Below are 24,451 nucleotides of genomic sequence, written 5' to 3'. Positions count from 1 at the left end.
TATATTAGCATCTAAAGCAGCAAAGTGCTCACTAACTCACAAGTATATTTTTAAAATTCTGATGGTTGTAAAATCCTCTGTGGAAAAAAAATACACAACACATGTAGCAACCTAGAAAATTTTATTTTCTCTAATACTTCCCGCCTGTTCTAGAGTCGCCATTTAAAATAAAGAAAATGCTCAGATTTTTATTTTTATAAAAGTAGCCAGTACAATTTAAAAAAAAAAAAGGCAGTATTAAACACAACTGTTACAAATATACATACACTTCCACCATAAAGAATGGCACTGATTCATCTTCACAACAAAAGGATTTATTTTGACAAAATGTTCCTGAGACAAGTGCTGTGCACACTAGCAAATACTGGGATGTACAGGGGTCTCCAGCCCTCTCTTTGCCTGAGCTGGGAGGAATGCTGGACACCTCGTCTCAAAGACCAGGGACTCCAGGAAGTTCAGTGTCCTATAGATTCTGTTTGGACACGGGATATCAAACACGTAAAATGCAGCCACCAGTGCTGCCAGGGCTGTGGTACAGTCCTCAAGCTGGGCTACCTCTTGCTTTTCTACATATAGAGCAAACTCACGTGAATTCACATTGAAGGGATTTTTAACTTCCAACACTGGTGTCAACACCTTCACCTAAATTAAAAAAAAAAAAAAAAAAAGGATATTTCAAATGATGTCACAGCATCATGTTGGTGAACTGAATTGTAAATCGTAACATCTCAGAGAATTCAGTAAGCCTAATAGCACTGCTTGGAATTTAGCTAGAATTTCTGTTAGTATCTGCTCTTTATCCAAAAGGCAGGCTAACATCACTCTTTTCCAGGAACTAAGCTGAACCACCAAAAGGCCAAGGGATGTGCCCAGGCAGCTCATATGAGCAAGAGACCACAACCAGTGGTGCTGTCTCCTACCTCCTCGTTTACTGCAGCAAACAGACTTGAGTCATCTCCAAAGACATCTGGCAGAAGTAAACATGCAGCAGTCATCTTCATGTCTGTCAAAGGCAAGGATTTCTACTAAATTACAAATGAAAACATTCTGGCACTCTGGTATCATCCTGGAAAAACAAATTGTGGCTTATGAAATAGCTAACAGCTCAGCAGTGGAACTGCTGCTTAGTCCCTTTTGAAGAGTACTTTGTGCCACAGGAAAGGTTTAGGTGCCTCAGCTGGCAATGCGCAGTAGTATTTAAATCATTCATGACACTGATGAACTCAATATTATTATTAAATTTCTCTTATGCTAGGCCTTGCTTCTTGTGGAGTTTGTGAGCTGGATAATCCTTGGGCCACCACTGCTCACCACCAAACTCCTCTCTACCCAGTTATCAGTTGGAGTTGGGCTCAATGATCCTTGCGGGTGCCTTCCAACTCAGAAGGTTAATTTGTGTCGTCTGCCTGGCCATGTCCCTTCCCAGCCTCTTGTGCATAAGCCCCCAAACCTATTCACTGGGGGGAAGAGTGAAAAGCAGAGGTGGCCTTGATGCTGTGCAACTGCTCAGCAACAGCTAAAACATTACAATGTGGTACCAGCGTTGTTTTGGTCACTGACCTAAAACACAGCACCATACCAGCTGCTATGAAGAAAATTAACTCCATCCCATCCAGACCAGAACAGATATTCAGAGCATAGAAGATTTGTACTGACATTTTAGAGTGTCTTCCTCTGTGTGCTGCTTCAGATTTTCTTGGAGCATAATGGTAATTGGATTATTCTTCACCAGATACAAAGATAATATGTTTTCTGAATAAATCTCCAAAATCTCAACTGTTTTCTGATAAACGTTCATGTGTGTAAGAACTTGGAACTCCCGAAAGAGCTAAAAAAGAAAAAAAAAAAAGTATTATTGCAATCCTCAAAATCAAAACTAAAAACAAAATGAGATGCATGCTTTGAAGACAACGTAAGACTAGCTCAGTAAAATAAGATCTATAAACTGGATGAGGTGATAGTTTAATTTTTTTCCAAAACAGGGAAGAAGTACATCAAGTATCAACAAAGTACTTCCAATAACTCACTGCTGTTTTGTGTGGCATGTTTAACTGGTGAGTCTTTTAAAGCGGTATTAGCAGTAAAAATACCATAGATTAAATACAAGAATGTTGATGAATACTTCACTAGAAACATCCATTAAGATACACGCCCACAGTTGTATCACATCTATAATATTAAACTCAATGCCATTATTAAGTATGGATCTGTTACCTGATAAGGGCATCTTAAGAAAGGAAATAGTCTAAGAATGTCTTGTAAAGGTGCCTTATCACTGATCATCTTCCTTCGTATTTGTATTGTTGCATTCATTCTGTCGTTCACTTCTTTCCAGTTTCTCTGAGTTTTCATATATTCTTGCTTCAGCCAGTTAATGTTTGCATACATTGCATCACCTTCGAGATAAGCAGGATCATCCTATCAACAAATGAAGGAGAGAATTGTAACAAATCTGCTATCCTTTTTATCTGATGTGGGACCTGTGTGATTTGATGTCAGTCCACACTGGAGACTACACAAAAGTGTTGTAAGGCTCAGCAGAAAGGACCTGTAAAGTGGCTTAAGTACTGGCTCTGTAGATTCACCCTGATGCTCTAATAGCTGTATTAATATCTGTTTTCATATAGTAATAGAGCTACCAGCCAGGTCTCCCAAGCTCAAATTACATATTAGAGGATATTCATGAGATTCCTGTGCCTGTGCTTGGTTTGCCTAATTGTGATTTATTGGAAATTAGAAGGCATTTCTAATGATGCCTCAGTGTTACTCCTTTAGCAATATCAGCTCTATATTGCCAAGAGAAAAAGTATTTTCTTCTTACTCATACAGGCAGGTCAACAAACTTCCACATTCCTGCAATTGACGTATTTACCCAAGGAGACCAGAGACCAGAAGAACTAAGAGAAAGAAAATCCGTAATGGAAAGCATTATTTGATTAGTTTGACAGGGTTACTTCATACTTGAAGATATAATTAATGATTTTCCTCAAAATTATCAATATTGTCTCTGCTGTAATTCCACAAACAGTAATTACTCAGAAGAGGGATGGCTATCCAAAGCAGTGCATCTGTGGCTGCAGCCTGGGGCTGTTTAGTTTCTATCAGAGGAAGCAGTGAATTTGTCCATTGAAACAAGCTGAGAAAACATACAGTTGCATTGTTAGTATGATTACCACTCTCAAGCTGCATTTACACTGGCTTTTCCCGAAAGTATTGTCACTGACGCAGCTGTCATCTATGCCAGTGGTGGCTGGTGGGCCAGAGCCAATACAAGTTGAGACACCTGATTTTGTTTCCCAGAACATTTAAGACTGAACTGCAAAACATACAGCATTCAAAACTGCTTTCGATGTGCAATTTAATTTTCTGGTTAACATCCTTTTTTTAAATTGGACATGTGGAATTCCAAAAATAGGACGCACAAGATATACAAGTAAAAAATTGTCTCCCTCCAACTATACATCCATGCATTTCAATAGCCATTGTTATCAGGGAAGAAAACACCCCTGAATGTGGGGTTAACTACCATAACCCCTACAGCTACTCCCCTGGCCCTTGATAGGATGGTGGTGTATCAGCCCAGTCTGCTCTCTTCTTAATAGTGTATTTTAGACTTAATTGCATAGTAACATTGGTTTGTGAGCAGACTGACTGGGCATTCCTGTCCTCTTCCTCACTGCCCAGGAACAGAGGTAGCAGGTCAGATGATTTGGTCCTGTACCCTCCTCTAAGTGGCTGAGGGGATGGCAGTGTAGCGGCACTTCCCCTGAGTCCTGTCAAGACTCCACTGAACTGGGGCCCTTGGGCTTCCAGTGGAAATGTTGTCATATTTCGTAGCCTCCTGTAAATTTTCTCTTCCATCATTTCTTCCAGTCACTTTTCCAATCCAGATAAAATTGTACCTTTCACAGCATTCTGCATTATACTCAGCAGTTTAACTATTGCACTGTCAGAAGAAATGCCTTTTTTCTCTGACTACTCCTTGCTTATCATACTGGATTCAATATCTGTTCACCTGTAATTTTGTAGATATATGATATTCCATCCTCAGTAACCTCTTTTCAAGCAAAGACTGCCCTAAGTTATCTAATCATTCCACATATAAAAGCTGTTCTGTACTTTCAACTACCCCTGCTAGCATCTTTGCATATTTTCTAATTTCACTAGTGTCTTTATAAGATGAGCACAGTAGAACTTAAAATACTAGTTGAGTTGCTGGGATACCGCAGGTGCATACAGTGGAATAATGCTCTCTCTTTTGTTTCTTCCTTAAATAACACTGAGCAATCAATATACTTCTTTAGATAGCTGCTTAGCATCGTGCCAAATTTTGTTTAGCATGATATAAAAATATCATGTGAATGGTAATAATAAGCTCAGAGCCCATCACTGTAGATGTTGTTAGAATCGTGTTTTCTCCTTGTGCTTTGTTGTAGCTCTATTGGCACCTTTTCTCTCCTGTTTTTCTGCCCTGTTAACTCAGTAACATGGGGTCTTTCCGATGCTCTTCAGTCAGCCTTTGTCTTTACTACCCTTAATTGCATCAGCAAATTTGGTCAGCCAACTATTGTCCTTTTTCCACATAACTTAGAAATATATTGAACTGCATAAACTAAGTATAAACATTCTCTTCCACTGTAAAAACTATTTCTGCCTAGCTCCTGCTTATTCCCTCAGATTATATCTTTTAAGAGCATTTGAAAAAAAAAATGTGGTGAAATCTCTTCTGAAGTTAATATAAATTTTATCAGCTGGATTTCTGATGACCTTAGGGTAGTTGAATACTTCAGAAAGCTAGTAAATTTATGAAGCATGACTTCTATTTACAGAAACTTCATTGATTCTTTCCCATTTTATTCATCTCTTGGTCTGCATTACAGTTTTTGCCAATCCGATCTGTAAAGATAGCGAGTTTATTGGTCAATATGTTCCTTCAGTCTTCCCTGAAACTCTGGAAACAGGCATCAAATCAGCTACCTCCAATTTTCCAGTGTCATTTTTCATGAGCGAGGTTGCACATCCTAGTTGGAAGTTTAGCTATTTTATCCTTGTACGAATCTAAGTTTTTTCACAAATAACCTTTGGTCCTGGGAATTTGTTACAGCTCATTTTAGTGCCTTATTGTGTAACCTCTTTACTGACATATCAATCTAAGATATATCCCTTGAAGTTGCCTAAAAAGAGTGCTCCCAGTAACGTGATCTCCTGAACTCCACTTCTGAGAATCCTTGCAAAGCCTTCTCCCCGGGGGGCCCCCCCCCTTATATTCGGTATATTCTGTGTGCACTCCTGTACCTGGAAAATGCAGAATTATGTTTATGGTTTTTACTCTGAACAAGAGCTGTTTTGAAGTCTCTGACTCCAAACAGCTCTGATACTACTGACTTCTACTGATACTTCTATGATACTACTGCTTCCAAGCCTGCTGCAGGTCTTCAGCACAAGAAAGAGATCATTTCTGGAGCAGCAGTCACCTTCAGACACTGGCTTGCAGCAGCAGGAGAGCAGCACAAACTCAACCCCGTGTGCTAAAACAAACCATAGGCAAGTGGACCCTGTTTCTCAGGAACAAACACTAAGAAGAACAAGTTTTGACCTTTACTCCAGCTTATCTCCACGCCCCTTGTCAAAACAAACAGAGTTGATGGACTTTCCATCTAGTCAGCTCAGTCCACGAGATTGAGTTTAGTCAATGACATTATTAACTACCTAAATGATTCCATATGACATCAGTGGTAAGCTACACACAGAAATATGGCTGTGGTCTAAGGAAGAATTGCTACCATTACCTACTAGGAAAAAGCACGTTGGAAAGCCAGACTTTGTTGTGTGATTCTTCTATTACAAATAACACAAGCAGAGCTGAGTGGTTTTCTTCCAGTGTTCTGCCTGCTTAGAGCAATCACCATTTGTAATCTTTTCATCTTTTTAGGCTGCACTCCTAGGCTGAAGAAAACTATTGGTGGTTCTAACCTTTACCTCATTAACAGACCTTGCTTAAACTAGTAAACTGTATAATAGATATGCATACCCAGAAAAAGCAGCACACTTCAGTCAAATAATAGAGCTTCAGAAATCTACCAAGTCTGTGTTAGCACCATTTGGATACAAATTAATAAGTTTTCTACTAGCCTTAATGCCATCACTATTTCAGAGATTACTTCTTGGTTAAGTACAGTAGAAGTAAAACAAGTAAACTTTATGTATCTAAAGGATGTGCAACAGTAAGTATGAAGTAAAACACTTGTTGGGTGCAGAATGCTTCTTTCAGTGAAAGAGCAAGTGAATACTGAGTTGTGGGTCAGCATTAGCAACCTAAATTGCTGTGACTTTGGGGCCTCTATATACAGTGACAGGTCTGTGCCTTTTATATCTAAGCACTTAATTTCATTTTTGCCTCTGGACAACTTCATTGCAAGTACGGAATTATACAAACAATATAATGAAGTATACAATGCTACATAATTATAATTAGCTGGTAATTGGGAGGATAGATTTACTGCATCATTGCATATTTCTAATTCTAATTGATTTAGTACAAGCGATGCATGTTTATCAGTCAAGAACGGAACAGAGCAACGGACCTCACAGGTACATTAAACCTAATGGCAGTGACTGTCTTTAGTAGAACCAATGTGGAATTAGAGAACAGCAAACTTCGATGTTTGTGGATGAGTGGTTGTTTTTACAGTCAGCCTAGCTGAAAATCTAAAGGGAGAAAGTGTTCTCCTTTAGGTTGCTCATGATTTCTAAACACAGTTTCATTCAAATAAAATCTGAGGGTTTTGATTAAAATACCATGTTTGCAGCAAAATGTGTTCTATGCATACATTGATTTATAACTGAACTCCCATCATCTTTGAACCTTGTTCCTATTTTGCTTTTTTTTTTTTTCTAGAAAAGTGTGATAAATGAACATTAACTGAGAAACTTGAATGTGGGATTCACGTAGAATGTTTCATTTTTTCCTTTTAGTTTTTAATTTGTGGACAACTTGATTTTTAAGAGAAGCAGAAAGATAATTGAAAGGTGGCTTCCTTTGGGGGAAAAGAAATTATCTCAGTAAGACACCATTTTGCAACCTATTTTAAATTTTATTGGAGAATTATTTCAAGTGCAATATAAAATCTGTTATAGTTAACTGTGACATTGGTGGTATGAGCAGGAACAAAGTGGATTTACAAAGCTGGCTACTGAACTAGTATTTCAGCCTATCACTTTCAAACTTTGGGAAGACTCCAGATCTTCTCCACTTTAACTATCAAAGCAAAAAAGCTCATTGCAGTATGACAATATTACAGTAAAATTGTAACAATAACTTTAATCCTTGGTTATTTCAATACATTGTGGAAAAACATTCCCATCTAGACTGAAACCAGATCTGTATTAAAGATATATTATTTCAATGTCTGCAAAAAATAACAATTAAAAAAAAATAAAGGCAAGGCTAACAGTTCAGTATGTTTACAGTAGGAAACTAAAAAAATAGGTTATCCCATTGAATAAAGAATCCTTCCTCTGAACAGATTTTCAGCCATGTCACCAGTAACATCCATTCCCCTTGCTGTGATAAAAAGCATGATAGTTGGTGGTCTTTAATTTATTTTTATTTTTTCTACGCGGAATTTTGTCTTAATGGCAATGTGCATACTGAATAATGTGAATAATTTCCTTTCTTTTTAAATATTGAGAGTGAAATTAAAAAAAAAATCTTTCTGGAACAAACATGAGAAATTACCTCTACCTTTAAAAAAATGAGTTGCCATTTCATCATAAACACAAGAAATACTGTGGAATAGAGAAAGATGTCAAAAGTATGCAGAAAGAAATATAATGAGGTATAAGAGGATATCTAGCACTTGTCCATCAGTGTAGCCTAGATATTGCCTGAGGAATGGTCCTGCCATCCCATCCCTCTTAAAGTTTCCCAAAGTTTCCCCTTACTCTGCAGCACTTTATTAGTCAGTGTCAGGGAAGAATGGAGCAATTCTAATGCACGAAGTACAACACAATGTCTACATTTTCTGTTACTGTAGAAAGCCAGTACAATAAATCCTAAAAGCCATTAATGTCAACTCCAAAGTAACATGGCTACCTAATCAGTGATGAAAACTCTGGTGAGGACAGAAGGCACCTCTTGCTCCTTATAAGGGCTTATACCATTTCTTGAATGGTAAATGTAATGATCAAAATCTTTTTTTTTTTTTTTTTTTTTTTCCCCTCCCCACACTTGAGATGCTTTAGGAATACTCATTTGAGGTTCTCCACTGATTTGCTTGCAGGAAAAGGTATAAACCATTAGATGGCAATGAGAACTGCACAGGCAGGTTCCATGGTGCCAGCACTGAATGGGAGCTCCACTTTTACACAATTCTTTTATGCTAGGACCAGCTTGCTGACAAGTAGCAGTGTTGGTATAGTTATTGCATTGCCTTTCCTTATGCTGCTTTCAGTATCTTGTAAGGTCCCAGCAGCCACAGCTATATTTCCTTTGAAAATACATTTTTAAATTTCCTCACTAGATACCAATGCATACTCCAAGACATGTTATTGCTTAGTGCATTGCTGCTGCTTAACACTTCTGGACTGCTGAGTCTATGTGCATCAGAGTTGGCATCAATGCTCAAAGTACTTATGCAAGCAAGCCTGACAGTAGCAGTTTCAGTGATCTTCTTTCTACCTAAACAAAGAATGTGATGCTTGAATACTCACACTTGTGAGGGACCATTGCCTGGAGTAATCTTTTACACTAAGTGGGTTTTGTAACCTCTTTGGAATGAGAAATGACTTTCATAAGTAGTTACATGATTGTAACCTGTATCCTGTGCTTTGATCTTCAAATACTGAAAAGTGGGTCTTGCTGTTTTGTCTGGAATACATATTGACAAGACATCATAAAAACTCTTCTGTGTTCTGTGCTTTTAATACCACCATTGTGGTAAAAACAGTCTTTTTTTTTTCTTTTTCCCTGTGGTGACTTTCAAGTGCATCATAATGATGTTTAATATAAGACATATCTTCTGAATACTGAGGCTTTTTATATGGGGAGGAATTACCAAGTAAAAAAGAAAAACAAACTAAGCTGTAATGTGTCTGATTCTGAAAGGCAAGCAATAAATTGAGCAGAGCTCAGGACCCATCTTCTTGCCCCAGTGGGTGAAAAAGAATTGAGAAGGCATCACAACCGCACCACCCTTCATGTCCAAAAGCTGAACACAAAGACTAATGAAGCAGCACAGGCAGGCTGCTTTCATGCAAAATGAGCATATAACCTACTCCAGGATCCACACTGACTTTTACTCAAATGAGATGTTTAATTAAAGCAAGCTCTGCTCTAATTACACATAATTACCCTTTTGAGCCAGGCAGATACTTTCAGAGCTAGACTTACATGCCAATATTAATTGCAAACTTTCAAAGCCATATAAGTCAGTCTATTTCTGACCACAACTGCTTTCTGATTTGCAAACTGAAAAAACAGCATAAGCAACATGGGATTAAATTTATTTTCATCTGTCAAGGGACAACCCATACTTCACCCTTCATTTTAAGTCACAGAAAAATGGGAATATTGAATGATGTTAAGAAGAGTGTGAAGCATAACATACACCAGGAATCTGTATTCAAAGCTTCTCATTTGACCCTTAAAGCATTTTAAAATATTGACTAAGCAATGACACACACTATGTATGTACATAAAAGTTGCTGTGGTAAAACCACGTTATGTCAACACAACCTTTAAACAATCATTTGCATACGCAGTTTCACATTCTGGCCATGCAAACATCCAAAGACATGATTTAGAGTTTTTAGTGTTAGAAAAAAAGGTCTATCACTTGCTTTGCCTGTGTACAGCATTCTCTGCATAGATGACACCTAATTCTGTGGCTGCCAATAGCATACCTCAGCCACATGGCTGAGCAAAGAGTTTTCTGTAGCTCATGCACAGCAAGTCTATGCTTTGAGATACTTACAGACATCTGATTTGTTTGGTTTCCTTTTTCACTTGCTGATGCTTCACACACACACACACACACACCTTCTCCCTTTTCCCCAGGGATCTCCTACCAACTCCCACTCTATCTGCATTCCTTGAAAACTTGCTTCAAGTTCACTGCCTCTTGCAGTAGCATAATCTCATTGACAAACATGAAGTTATTTGTCTTAATCACCTCAAAGAAAAGCTTACCCCATGAAATGTCTAAAAGGGCTTCAAATATAAAACTGCACTGAGATAAAAGAAACTCCATCTCAGAGTTGGCAACACTCATTCCTGATTACTTCTTTAATCAGAAAAGACAATTTCTAGCTTGCGATGAATTTAAAGCGAATGGAGTAAACTTCTGTGAGGCACCCAAAAACCTTAAACTTTTCTGTTACCATTTGTCTCCCTGCAATCAGCCCTATGACCACTCCCAGAAGTTCAAGCAGACACCCAGCCTCAATATCAATCTGACAAGTGGCAACAGATTACACAGACTAAGGAAGGGTGAAGGAGGAAGACCTTCACCCTTGTAAATGGTTGGCTTCCTTCAATGATCAGCTCCCCCATGCTGGCTGGTTCAGGGACCATTTCCTATATCTGTCCTGAACGAGATACTTGATGCAAGTTAAGGCTTCCAGGCCTCATCAGTTAATCTGTCTCTGGTTACCCAGGGACTTGGACAAAACTCAGGATGCCCGTCATGCAGCCCGTCATGATAGCACCAAAACTCTTATGGTGCCACATGTCTCAGCTTCCACCTGAATGCCTGGTTTTCCATCTGCTCCTCTTGGCATAGGATTTGTATATTTACCACTTTCAATGTTAATGTTCATCTTCTCTGTACATGAATAATATTAGCAAATGCCCAACTATACAAGCTCAAGTTTCTGCAGAATCCTTCCACTTCTCCCAATTTAAGTACCAGATAGTCAGGTACAAAATATTTCTTGTACTATCCCACAGGCACAGAAAGGAGATGGCCTGCTGGTACCCCCTTTATAATTTTTTTAATGATATTATTCCCAGCTCTGCTGGGTGTGGCAGACATGCTCAGTACCTGCAAACATCTACTGCTATCTTATCCCTCTTGTCGGTAGTTAGCTCTCCTTTTCACACCCAAATCCAAATTTAGGGGAGTAAACGTGGCATTTACACGTGTGCTTCAGAGACCCCTGCCGACCTCACAAAGAGGCTACTGGAGGATGTTGGAAGTTGGAGGCCTTAGAATACAGACTGTACTCTCCTACACTTGTGCTTAAGATCATGGTTTTTTATGCCTGTTAACCCATTAAAATTCATGCAAAATAAGATATCGTTGTATAATCCCTTTGCTAACAGGCCTTATAATACTTCATCTGGGATGGACTGAAGGAGCTTGATTCAGGTGCATAGTTATATCTATTCAGTGATGTGCTGTAAGGGTATCCCAGAAATCCCTGAAAGCAGGAGATACGATACCAGACTTATGGGAGACCCACCTTCTGCTTACTGCTACGTGGGATATCTGTGGGTGTCTTTATGCCTGCCTTAGCTAACTTGTTCGTTTGTGAAAGTGCACATCCCAGGAACAACACTGTTCAACACTGACAAGTTTTCAAAACTTGGAAGTTTTGAAAGGGACACTTTGCTCTCCATCCTTGTGATGAATAAGTTAGTGTTCAAATCACATGCCTTCAACATGTAGAGGCCAATCATCAGCTCTAACCGCACTCTCCATCACCCTTTACTTTTTGAAAATCTTCTGGCCAAACATTCATACCTGTTATTCATGCACACCACGCGTCCTATTATCCTATTCCTTCTGTCTTCACCCTTCTGACTCCCCCCAGTCTAGGGCTCCTGCAGTTACATTTGGCAGGATGTGGTTTCTCTCATAGACTGAAGAACCATGAACCAATTTTTTTCTTAGAGCAGGGGAAGGGGTTCATGGTGCCAATTTGATACTAAAAAACAAACAAGGAGATCAGTCAAAAGAGAACAAGGAAGTCAATCACTGTATGGCTGTCTTAACTGCATCCACACCCTGGCTGCAGAGAGGAGACTGGCTTGCCTTTCTTAGTGTGATGACCCCCTCATAAAAAGTGCCTTCCTTTTGCAGTAGATCAAGATTGTTAGCATTACAATGTACTCTCCCCTAGCTTACTGTAGCTCCAGGATATTCACACAACTGTGCAAAATGACTGTGGATGATTCTCACTCCATAGCCAGAAAACTTATTCAGGATTGTCCAAATCCAGGAGAATTTTCCCTTCCAACATGCAAACTCATATTAATGTCCGTATCAGGCACAACTGAAGTTTCTTTCTAATGGTGGCTCAACCTGATGAACACTTGTGGGGAGTATCAGTCTAAGCAAAACCTCCTTCAGGGCTACAGTGACAGGTAACTCCAACACTAGCTTATGTTTGTACTTACCACCATTTTATGACCTAGGAACTGCCCTTACTCAAGACATTTCTTGTGATGCTAGCTAGGAATATACTGAATATGTTTTGTTGTTGTTTTTTTATGATGAGATAAGAGCAGTTGATAAATTTATTAGTAGCATTATTACTTTTTATGTAAAAAAGAATGGCAGCTATACTAATAAGAAATGCCTCACTGGTAAAGAATCTTTTATTCACCTTCATACTATTAACGATTCAAGATTATCACACAAATCACGCTGCATGGAGTTGCACTTTATGACTATTCAGAAAGTAAAGCCGTGTGGCTGGTAAGCAGGTCATCCACTGGGAACAGATGTGCTCTTTTATCTGCACTGTTTGCCAGTTGGTTTTGACTTATAATGCACTAAGTGTCCTACTCTGCCTATCTAAGGGAGAGTGCTGAGGTGATAAATCCTTGACTAATTGTTCTCCAAAGGTCTCCTTAGCCTGGAATCCATTTCCCACCCTTTTACTTTAAATAGTCCTGATGGGCTGCCTTCCCGTCGGCATATGGCTGGTCTGTTTCTCCAGGCTTGTAAAAGGGACTAAGGCAAAGGGATCTGACTAATGATAATCTGAAAGTCATTTGTTTTTGCCTGTGGTACTGACTTCTAGACCAAATATTTATTTTTTGAGGTTAAGACTTTCTATTTAGCATTTTGAATTTATCACCAAGTACTTAGTGCCAAGGATTGGCAGTAAGGTACCTTTACATATGTTCCTAAATATACAAAATGAAAAACTCCACACTGAATTTGTTTAAAAGAATGCTAAGCAACCACCTTGTTCAGGTGTGCACATTTGCCACTTGTAGTGACAAAACTTGGTCTCTCAGAACCAGGCGTACTTGGTTTCTATGTAGAAATGTATTTAAAACTAAGCTACGATTCCCAGTTATGTGGGATTCATTCCTAAACCTTAATGAATTCCACAAGTGTTAATCCTTACATTTATTCCTCCTTGTCTGGGATACGGGGAAAAAAAAAAAAAAAAAAAAAAGCTGAGGATGTTCAGGGAGAGCTCAGCATCATCTCACCTTCCTCCAGTTTCACCCTTATCCACTTATGACATTACAGACAGCAGGAAGTGCCTAAAAGGAGGTGAGATGTGAGATGGAATGTGCTTCCTTCTTCAACTTCTAGAGCAAACCAGGAGTGGCCAGCAATGGCCTTAGGCAAAGCATTTAAAGGGAACAGCAATCCCAGTTTACAGTGCAGACACAGCGCACTGCAGTTATACCTTCTCTATAGGAAAATGAAGTCTAGCATGTAGTCCCTGCAGGATCACAGCAAAGCCCTTCTCAAGCAGCGGGTGTGACAAAAAGAAACAAACAAACAAAACCCACCCACAACCTACATTTTTCCTTTCCAAGCATTAGCAGACTAATGAAGGCTGACTTAATGCATACATGATAGGAGCCTATTGCTTCTCTTTTACCTCATGCAAGGCTGTTTGTTTTGCACCAAAAATAAAGGTTTCTTATATCACACATTCTGTAAACCTTTCAACTGAAAGGGGCGAAAAGAGTGAACCGTTTATTCCTGCACACATTACTTAAGAAGGGATAAACAGAAATTACTGAAGCTTCTATTAAATATATACATGCTTTTTAGGGAGAAAACTACAGCTACATTAGAACACAAGGGTATGACTTATGCAGAAATGTATGAAGTAAACCACTCTTTTTCTCCTAAAGACAGGGGCTTATAATACTGTAAAGAGCAGTATGGACATATGTGAAGTTTTACCATGTTTTAATTGCAGCTCTAATAGAAGCGTGAGGTGTGTTGGCAAAGCATAACTGGAACCTTAAGATATTTATGAAAGCATATAAACTAATTAGGGTGCTTCAAAAACTTACTGGGCAATGATAGCTCTTTCTGATTTCTCTGACTAAAGGGAAATACAGCATCTGCACGAATACATTCATAAGCAACCCTGTGTATGTTGTGCATCAACACAAATAGCTCTTACATAACAAAGTGCAATGTGGCAGTAGGATAGAACGCAGGAAGTTCCGCACCGACATGTGAAAGAACTTCTTCACGGCGAGAGTGACGGAGCACTGGAACAGGCTGATAGAGAGGTTGTGGAGTCTCCTTCTCTGGACGCCTACCTGGGCAGCCTGCTCTGAGGAACTTGCTTTGGCAGGGGGGTTGGACCCAATGGTCTTTCGAGGTCCCTTCCAACCCCTACAGTTCGGTGATTCTGTGATATGGCAATTTTCTGCAATCTCAAACGTCATTTTGCATTCTTATTTGTACAGAGGTTTCAGCTCTTACATGTAAACCTCTATCATTTTTCACTCTAATTGGAGGTATATAACCTAAAGCAGAATGGGAATATTGCATTAACAAACAAACAAAACAGTTTTATATCCAATTAGTGACAGCTATAAACAACAACTAACACCAAAACATCAGGTATTGATTGGGTTTAGCTCCATTGTTGATACTCAGCTCTCCAGAAAGGAAAAAATCTGGGGTCTGGCTACAAAACAAACCATCTGAGAATAATTTAAATAGGATGAGATCATCGGTGTCCTCTCCTTTGCTGGGTGGAGCCTTACGGGCACCACAGGAGCCAAATGGCCCAGGACTCTGAAGACAAGCACCACCAATCTTACCTCTTTCTGCACTTTGATGTCTGAAGGTTTTATCTCAGCAGATGAAGATTTCCTCCTCTGTCCTCGTCTGTGGCCAAATTTGCATTTGTTCCTTAGAACTTGCTCATCATCTTCAATAGCTCTCCGCACATATTTGAAACGATCTTTAAGAGCCCGTTTCCATAGCAACTGCATAATTAAAGAAATTAATAAAAATCTGTCATTCCCAGTATATTCCAATAATTTGTCAATTCCTAAAGCAGGTTACTTTGTTTTATCTAACTTTATTTTATATTTTTAAAAAATAGTTTTTCACTAAATAAATTTTAAAAAGCTCATACAGTGGCATCAGCATACTGGTGGCTTCAGGACTGAAGGAAACAAGCACCTGTGATTACATGGCTCCATAGCTACTAAACAGCACAGCTACTGGCACCTGCACAGTTCCTCAAGGAGCACAGTAATTCAGTTTAAGGGTTAGATTTATCCAATTGCACCAGGGTTGTCAGTAAAACCACAGTTTACTTTCCTTTTCTGCCTCTTACTTTTGGACACTCCCTGCATGACATCAGGTCAAAAAACTACGTGGTGAAACAGATTAGCCCACAGATGCCACAGAAAACTACTGCTTTTTGACTAGTTTATTTTCCCCTAACTGGTTGTGCAGCTGTGTGATGATTATACCTAGCACAAGGGTTAGATATAGACACAGTCTATAGGGGAAGACTGCAATAATCTTCCTTTTGAAGGGAGTCACAGTAAAACACTGGATCAAACATTATTAAACTGAACTTAGAGCTGTTGAAGTAAGAGGATCAGCTAAGTAGGTCCTAGTGTCTGTGAGATGCCTTAAAGGGTGTAAATTCCAGCTTAAAGGCAGTTCTTCAAGTGGATGCAGTTCCTGCCTAATGGAACCACTCATCAGAACCAACAGCTGAAGATGGAGTCTATGTGCTCCCTGCTTCTGTTGCACGTGTGTCTTTTTCACTTGGAAACAGAAAAAGAAGCAGCAAGCAGCTTTGTGATAGCTGGATGGTTGGCAACTTGCATGACTTCCTTATGGACAGACAGCTGCCCAGCTGGGTGTCCCACAGCAGGACACAGCAGTGCTAACTACTGACATGCAGGGAAGATGTTACAAAGCAAAGGCTGTTAGACATTTCTGCAAGCAAAGCCTGCAATCACAAGTAATGAAAACGTCCCAAGGATCTGGCAAAACAACTGATTACTTGGATTATTGAGGTGTTTGTTTGTTTTTCTTTTAAAGACAGAGGGAACAAAACAACAACAAAAAAGTGATAGGATGTGGCAAGAGAAATTCAGATAGTCATTTCATTCTCTGAAATTGACTCCAAGTTGAACCTATACTTACTGACACACTAAAAACAAAATAAACAAGTACTCCACGCTCCTTACCAAATAGGTGTTTTTTATTAAGCAAGGATAAGTCTACTTCTACTAAATTCTATTTTACACCAAGTACTACAGTATCTTTCTTTGCAGCAGGAGTCTGACATGCCAGCCTTTCTCTCCCATGGACTGGTGAAAAAAATCACAGCAGCACATCTATCGGATCTGAGCCCTGTGTTTTTTACCTCAGCTTTTCTTTGGCAGACCAAGGCAGAAGTGCCATTTCTGACAAGATGTTTTCTGCCACCCACATGTGGACTTTCACAGAAAGTATCCTCTCACCATCAGCCACAATTAAACATCTGAGAACTAGAAAGCAAATAAACCCACCAGTATTTATATTATGAAACTTCTGACTTGGGAATCTGGCAGAACAGAAGTCATGTCCTCACCAACCGAAACTTAATGACTAGAAATGGAGCACAACAGCAGTCTTCTCACCACATGCATTTGCAGCTTCAGGTTGAGTATTATGACCCAGCACTATTCTCAAAACCAGTAAGATGTCTACATGCCCTGGAAACCCTACTTGGTGTGGGCCTGAACCATTCATTAAGGCTCTTGAATGCTCTTCTAATTCTGATCCTATGCATTTACAATTTGATGCAAATACACCAAAATCATATACCTAGCTAAATTTATTTGGAATGTATTTATTTTAAGGCTGATTAAAAGCAAACAAAAACTTAGTGTAATGCTTCTCTGAAATATTCAATGATATTTTAAAATAGTTTAAAACATGATTATCTCAGACTGCATTAACAACTTTATCTCAGACGGCATTAACAGCTGACAAATTAAATATTCTCTTATGCGATGTTTGTGCCGTTTTGTCTTTTGAAAACCTTTGTTAAGCTGGGGGATATTTTAGTTTGTTCTTCCGTATAAGTGCTTTAAATACCTCACAAAGTTCAAAACATTCAGGTGTTTCAGCCTCCTGTCCTCAGATAAGTCAAGAGTTTTAACTAAATCTATTTCTGTAATAGGATTCTCATAAGGCCCTTCTCACATACCTATTTCATGAGCAGGACTGCCAAGACATATTTATGTGGTTTCCCTAACAGGTAACATCTTCTAAAAAGGATGTTTTTGTTGCATTTGTGAGCCAATAACTATTTTCTATGAATACCAGAGGGAAAAAAAAAAAAAAGTAACAGGAAGGTTTACCATGCTTATAAGGGAGTACAAGGATTAGTTTGTGTGTATCTGACATGGGAGGGAATGGATTACACGCAGATTAAAAACAGTAATTTACTAGAGAATAATCATTTTGCATGCAGCAGTTGCATAATCGAGCGTGTCAGTAATGTGATCCTGGGTTTCACCAGGATCACAGCACTGCTGAACTCCAGGGAATGTCTTATACAGGAGCAAGGATTTACTAGCCCCCTTTTGCCTTCATGATAAAAGCAGTTCTAGAAACTGTACAATTTCAGAATGAAATAAAGTCAGTGACTCCTTCCAAACTGTTGTCTGTAATCCTTATAAAATGAATAACATAAATACAATATCATCTTGCAGAAGGTCAAGAAAATATCACACCAATTTTCTTCTGACTGCTGCAACTATGAACCTGGTTTTGTATATTAAAGCCTATTTTTCCTGTAACTACTTGAAAATATTACTTTGGTTATATTATAGATCACAAATCCAGTAATCTAATCTCATGACTAATCATGCCTGCTGCTGCTCATCCATGACATGAAGATATGCACATAATTGTGCATATCCTCCAAGAGGAACCCAGAACAGTTTCTACTGCATCATTCCAGCAACTGAGACACATCTATTTCTGGTAAAGGGCTCCAAACCGTCCCATTTAAGTATTAAAAATAACAACCTGCCCCAATAAACTTTCTCAGTGTATGGCATTAAGAACTACCACAGCCTCTTGCACATCCCAGCAGATGCTGCAGCCACGCTTACAGAGCCTGGTTTCCAGAAGTACTTCCTCCAGCCCAAAGGGTTCCTCTTAACATGAATTTAGAGTTTAACTGAATCTATGATCTGGGACATACCACAGCAATAAATAAAGGACAGTAAATTAACCTCATTAACAATACAGTGAGGGAACACTAGAATGTAATTACTCCAGAGTATGTTCAGTTTCTTAAAAAAAAAAAGTACATGCAAATCCCAACCCCCCTCTTGCAACTTTATCAAGAAATTATAAGTCAATACTTGACAACATGCTTGTCAGTATTCTGAATTAACTCAAAGAACTTCATTAATCTACTGGCCCTGGAAACAGGTATTCCCAGAGACCTGCCTGGCTGAATTGCTATGGTTGGTATCCCTTTATCCAGCCTTACAACACCCCAAAAGGAGGGGTTTGCCCTATCAAGCCCAGACATCAATTCACAGCTCCCTTTGTAGTCCTCAGAACAAGAACTTGCAGTGTGATTCCTCTCTTCCTAATGTAGGAACTTAAAACATTATATAGGTTGCATCTCCTGAAGTTTAATACCATAGCTAACATATACATAACTAAGTTTCTAGCCTAGAATTCTGTTCGCATTTTACAGTTTTCTTTTTCTATTTCTAGCTATCAGTCCTCAAATAACATGCTTTATGCTTCACCCCTTAATTATTTTATTGATGGTTTTCTCAGATGCTTTCATTCCTTTATTAGCCTGAGGCAATTTTAAGTGAAGTACCTACAGACACTTCACTTTCTGAGCAGCTGAAGACAGCTCTTCTGATACGCAAGTGGTGGTTATCTAGTGGATTTTTGTTGTTCATTTATTTCTTTAAAAGTATTATGAATCCAGGATTTTCAAATCAGTTTTGTTGCAAATCTCACACTAAGTAGTTATGCATATGATAAGGTTTGTTTTAAGCCCTTGCTGCTATTTCCAATAAATAAAAAAGTATTTATAGTCTCCATGACTGCAGAGGTGGAAAAAGTGTCTAACAGTATGTCGAGAAAAAAAAAAAAAAAGTAATTTGTCTTCCCCTCTCCTCCAAACTTTGCTATAAAGACCTCTAATGTATGTTTTCCCTACCTCAAGCAAGGCAATGGAGAGAGGCTTGCCCACAAGAATTAGGCTAACGATACTGAGAACAATTCCAGCTGCCTGGCTTACCAACGGTGGTGTCTTCCAGGTTCACTTTCTAGTAAGTGTGAAAGAAATATCGAAAGACATAGAACAACTACTCTGAAATCTCTGCTATACCGTGCAGTTAATTTCTGCCAGCACCACGTTGGGGACTGATAACTGGAAAGTGACGAGCTGTTTCCTGAAGTATGTGTTTATAGGTGGCTTCAGTAAGCCTATGCTTTTGCTGCAGTGAAAGCCCTTTGAAAGCCCAGCTTACAAACCTGTTTAAAAACAGTTTTTAAAAAGTTAAAGGTTGTGAAAAGGACTTTGGAAACACCCAGAAGCAGGTTCCAACCAGCCTTCACAAAGGATGCCAAATGAAGCCTTAACATTACCCAAGACCCAGGCAGGGGACTCCCACTGGGACATTCAGAGAGGTCTTCTGAATGAAGCAAGGGTGGGCTGCGGCTCTTGTTCCTCCACTCCCCCTCTCCTTTTGGAGTGTTTGTTTTCTTTACTCCCTTCCCTCTTACAATGCTTGACCTCAGAGTCTCATCTGAATAACCTCTACTTAATCCTCATACTTTTTAATTCTCAAAATTGTTTTGCTTTCTGCAGTAACTGCACAGATATGTTTATGTACATTTCAAGCTAACAATGCCCTCCGAGTCTCACAATCTTTTACAAAAAGCTATAAAAGTATCACATGGCAAAGCAATGATGTGAAGTCAGAAGGTGAACGTTGTCCTTTGAGACCAAGATATGTATTCTAAGTCACAGGAGTAGGGGAAAAAATGTGGTTCAGTTTTACTAGTCATCTTCTTCCACTGCTTTCACATATGTCCCTACCAAGATCCCAATCAATGTTTTTTAAAGTTTCAATAATAATAATAATTTTTAAACAATGACTAGATTGCTGATGTACCTAGAATGGTAGAAACACTATATGATTTAGTTGCATATCTAATGCACAAATGATTATAAAGCATTGCAAGACGATAAGTCTTAAGTTAGTCCCATAGAAACAGGGATTTTTGTTTGTTTATTTTTAAGAGGTTTGGCTTATCTTTGCTTTTAGAAAGAAAAACAAAATCACATTTACTCTAATTTATCCTTTGGGCAAAATTAAGCCAAAAAGAAGCTGTAACCAGTGAGCAACCAGGGACCTCAAGTGTGGTCCTCAGTCTCAGCGTGGCTTTGAGGAGTGGGATACAGCTGAATGAACCTTTAATTAATACCATGAAATAAGAATGTGATTTGGCAGGCACGTCAAAGTGAAGCTTACAGCTCTGAATGAAAACAGCATACAAAAAATTGATATTGATTTATTTGCTCTGAACTGTTATTTTCTTGTAATTGATCATGTGTAGGGGGGTGGGGGTGGGGGAAGTTATTTCATTATTTTTCAAGATGGAGTACTATTTACAGTACTTACAAAGCCATTCCCATCATCATCCAGAAACGGATATGCCTGCAGTAAAGCATTGACAACGAAGTTGTATTGCTGGCTGTTCGGATACCTGTGCAAACAAGACGCGGATGTAAAATAAATAATTGGTGTTACTGATTGTGTTCAAGAGTGTACAGAGGCCACACTGATACATATTAAACCAACTGAATGTTCCCAAATTATTTTTAAGATTATCAATTCCCATCCAAACAAGAGCTTCAAGATTTCATGCAAATCTTACTGTTGGCATCAACAAGTTTAAAGTCTTTAGCCTCCTCTATTTCATTAAGCATATAATGGAGAAAAGCATTACATTGATTTGAAAATTTACTTCTGCAGCCAATTGGTAATGCCCCCAAAATAAACCTAACAATATTTACTTACAGCGATCCTGCTAGGTATTTTGTCATGTCTGCTTGCAAACATTCAATCATCCTTATTCTCATACTGTGATCAGGGCATTTTTTTTCTGCTAATAAAATCTTGACATCATAAGGAAAAGCTGGCAAAATGTAAGAACTTGTCCAGTGCAACATCTTACATCCTGAAGAATGTGATTTCGGCTTTCTTCTGAAAAATATTATATTATCATGAACACTTCCTCTATGGCAAAGCAAATAAGAAGGAAAGACAAATACAAACAAAAAATCAATACAAATTTATTGCTATACTTATTCAAAGCTTGCTCTCTTGGTTTCTACATAAAAATTACCTACAAAAGCTGCGATCAAAACATATGGAATTAAAAATGGATGGCAAACACGAAATGTTATAGTCAGTAAACATCGCATGAAATGCTAGAAAATGGTCAATAACTGCAAGCAGAAGAAGTCACGAGGGACTTGTTACCATTGCAATATTGCATCTTCCTTTGGCAGTGTTTCCTGTGGTCCTGCTAATTTACTAGTGATAGTAAACCAAACAGTTTAATAGAATAAGTTATTATACAAGATATTAGCTAAGATTGCCCTCCCAAAGGGGAAAACAGTGAATGAATGAGGACAGTTAATCAACTCAAAGAGTGGAAACAAAGCACAAACAGCCTGTAAGTACCCACACCTACAGCCCTAAGTAGGGCCATCAGCAGTAGTTACAGATGTCACACCCCAGGCGGTGTGAGCCTGAGACTGGAAATCAGCACTAGCTATCTGAAGTGATTCTCTCCTCGAAAGAACCTGCCAAACCCTAATGCTGGAGGAACACAAGGTAAAGTAGAGGCTAACAGAGCTGGGAGTCAATCAAGAGCCAACTAAAAGGTGGTTGTGGCATCCTCAGACAGCTTTCCAGATTGTAGTAGCCTGGAACCAATTAGAAATTTCACATGGGAGGTACTAAAGATATCATACACATAACAGGACTTTTATGTTATAACTGCAATTCATGTTTGCTTGAATTTAAATTGCAGAGAATAATTTGAAGACAACTAAGAGACTTATAGAAATATCAGACTTTTGCCACCTGGACACCACCCTGTGCAACCTGTTCTAGGTGACCTTGCCTGAGCAGGAGTGTTGGACCAGATAACCTCCTCAGGTCCCTTCCACCCTCAACCAGTCTGTGATAATAATAATAAAAATCTTTTAAAATGCTATCTACTAAGTGTAGATGCTTGCAAAGTACAAATATACAAATATCTATACCTCCAGGACAGCGGGGCTTGTCACGTGTGACAGCATCTTGGAAAGACCATCATCCCGACATCCCCCCCCTTCCTTCTCCTTTCCCCCAGCTGTTATTGCTAAGCATGGTGTCACGTGGTGTGGGACATCGTTTTGGGCAGCCTTGGCCAGCTGTCCTGGCTGTGTCCCCTCCCAGCTCCCAGGGCACCCCCAGCCTCTGAGGAAACTGGCAGGGCAGCACCAGGAGCACAAAAGGCCTTGACTCTATGCGAGCACTGCTCTGCAATGACTAAAACAGCAGTGTGTTATCACACTAAACATTGATGAAAACACTACTTATATCAAAAAGCCGAAACAGCATCACATGAGCCTCTACAAAGAAAATTAACTCCAAACCAGACACAACTATGATGTGGAAGAAAATACCGCTGGACTTCAGTCAACATGCATAAGTTTTCACTGCAAAAGCTCTCTTCAGTGGCCTATAGACAAAGCCTACAGTCCTTATTGGGAGATTTTGCTACCTAGACTCTCTGTAAAGAAAAACCCATGGCTGTCATGTCTTAAGGGTGGCAAAATTGACTACAAGACTAATGGACAGGCATTTGTAATAGTTTATAGCACTTTGAAATACTACATTTGATCTGGGAACAGCTCATTTTGGGCCTATATAGCCACAATTATGGCCTCAATAATTTCTTGAGTAGATTAGCCTATAACTCCTAACCTTGTTGACTTTATTATGCGCCACAGCATCTTGATGTCTTAATACAGGTTGGCAAAACTTGCAGGCTAGTAGTAGTTTTATCATGCATGTAGAACTTTTACTACTTTACAGTCTGAAAATAAATAAAAACTCAATCGTATGAGAAGTTTTATAACCACAGACACATCCTACTAGCCTTTTTGGTGACAAATTATTACAGAAATAATAATGAAACAGATTCTGAAATCACTTGGAAATCACTACCCTGCAAATGAAGTGCAGATGTTCAATATAGCATCAACAAGGAACTTTAGAGGATTCACACCTGAATCCTCTATTTTCACCAACTTTACTAATGAAGCCAATATGGCAGACAGGCCACTCCCAGTTACGACATATTTTCAACAAGCTATCATTTAAACTAGCACAAAGAAATACAGTAATTTAAAGATGTACTGTAAGTTGTAGCTGAGCAGCACTAATTCCTATTGTTCTTAGTAACAGTGACTGAATTACCATTTTGAAAAATGAAAAGGTTGAGCAGATTTGCAGGCAAACCTTAGACTACAAGGGCTCTCCACAGTTTCCCTCTGCCACCTCAGCTACAAGTTAGTTTTCCAAATAAGTATAGTCATTTACTTCAACAAAATATTTTTGTTAGCTTGGGATGGCAAATAGTCATGGTTACATGGTAATTCTCTCCTCTACCAGGCCCTCTGCATTTGTCAGTCTGTTTCACTTCTACAGCTGTTAGCAAAAAGTTGTTCTGCAAGAAAAATAAAGTTATACAATAATTGGTGCAGCCAGTTACTCTTTATTTTTGTGTCTAAACAGTCTGCTCCGCTCTCTTTGTAATACTTAGTAATGCAGAAGAATATAGAATAGTTGTTAGAACTGCCTACATAAGTAAAATACTGAGAAACTTTGAGCCGATTCATCATCAGCAATAATTTGTAAAAGAACAAAGAACGCATGATTTCTGAACTGAACATTTAAACCAAAGTCACTGAATTAAACTAACCCTTGCCAGGGTTTAAAACAATGAACAGCAACAACAAAAATCTGCCTCTGCAGATGATAAAACAAATATCAAATTAACATACCAAAACACATGCAAAGAAAAGCCATCATTAATCAGATGTGGAAGAAACACTTTTTACCACGACATTTAATGTATCCTTAGAATAAAACTAGAGTGTATGTGGG

General features: G+C 38.8%; 1 protein-coding gene across 2 annotated transcripts in view; it reads right to left on the bottom strand.

Moving 5' to 3' along the window:
- Positions 1–251: 251 nt before the first annotated feature.
- The window catches only part of SAMD3 (sterile alpha motif domain containing 3), a 31,072-nt gene continuing 6,872 nt past the window's right edge, over positions 252–24,451 (bottom strand). For both annotated transcript variants that reach the window (XM_035323222.1, XM_035323220.1), the window contains exons 5-11: positions 21,305–21,490; positions 20,906–20,990; positions 15,041–15,208; positions 2,215–2,418; positions 1,657–1,828; positions 921–1,003; positions 252–642 (exon numbers count right to left, since the gene is read on the bottom strand). In XM_035323222.1, coding sequence (XP_035179113.1) covers positions 355–642; positions 921–1,003; positions 1,657–1,828; positions 2,215–2,418; positions 15,041–15,208; positions 20,906–20,990; positions 21,305–21,490 — 1,186 coding nt within the window. In that variant the 3' untranslated portion in view covers positions 252–354. The remainder of the gene's footprint in view (positions 643–920; positions 1,004–1,656; positions 1,829–2,214; positions 2,419–15,040; positions 15,209–20,905; positions 20,991–21,304; positions 21,491–24,451) is intronic.

Source organism: Oxyura jamaicensis, chromosome 3, assembly GCF_011077185.1.
Source record: "Oxyura jamaicensis isolate SHBP4307 breed ruddy duck chromosome 3, BPBGC_Ojam_1.0, whole genome shotgun sequence".
NCBI lineage: Eukaryota > Metazoa > Chordata > Aves > Anseriformes > Anatidae > Oxyura > Oxyura jamaicensis.
This window is presented reverse-complemented; position numbering and strand designations above follow the sequence as displayed.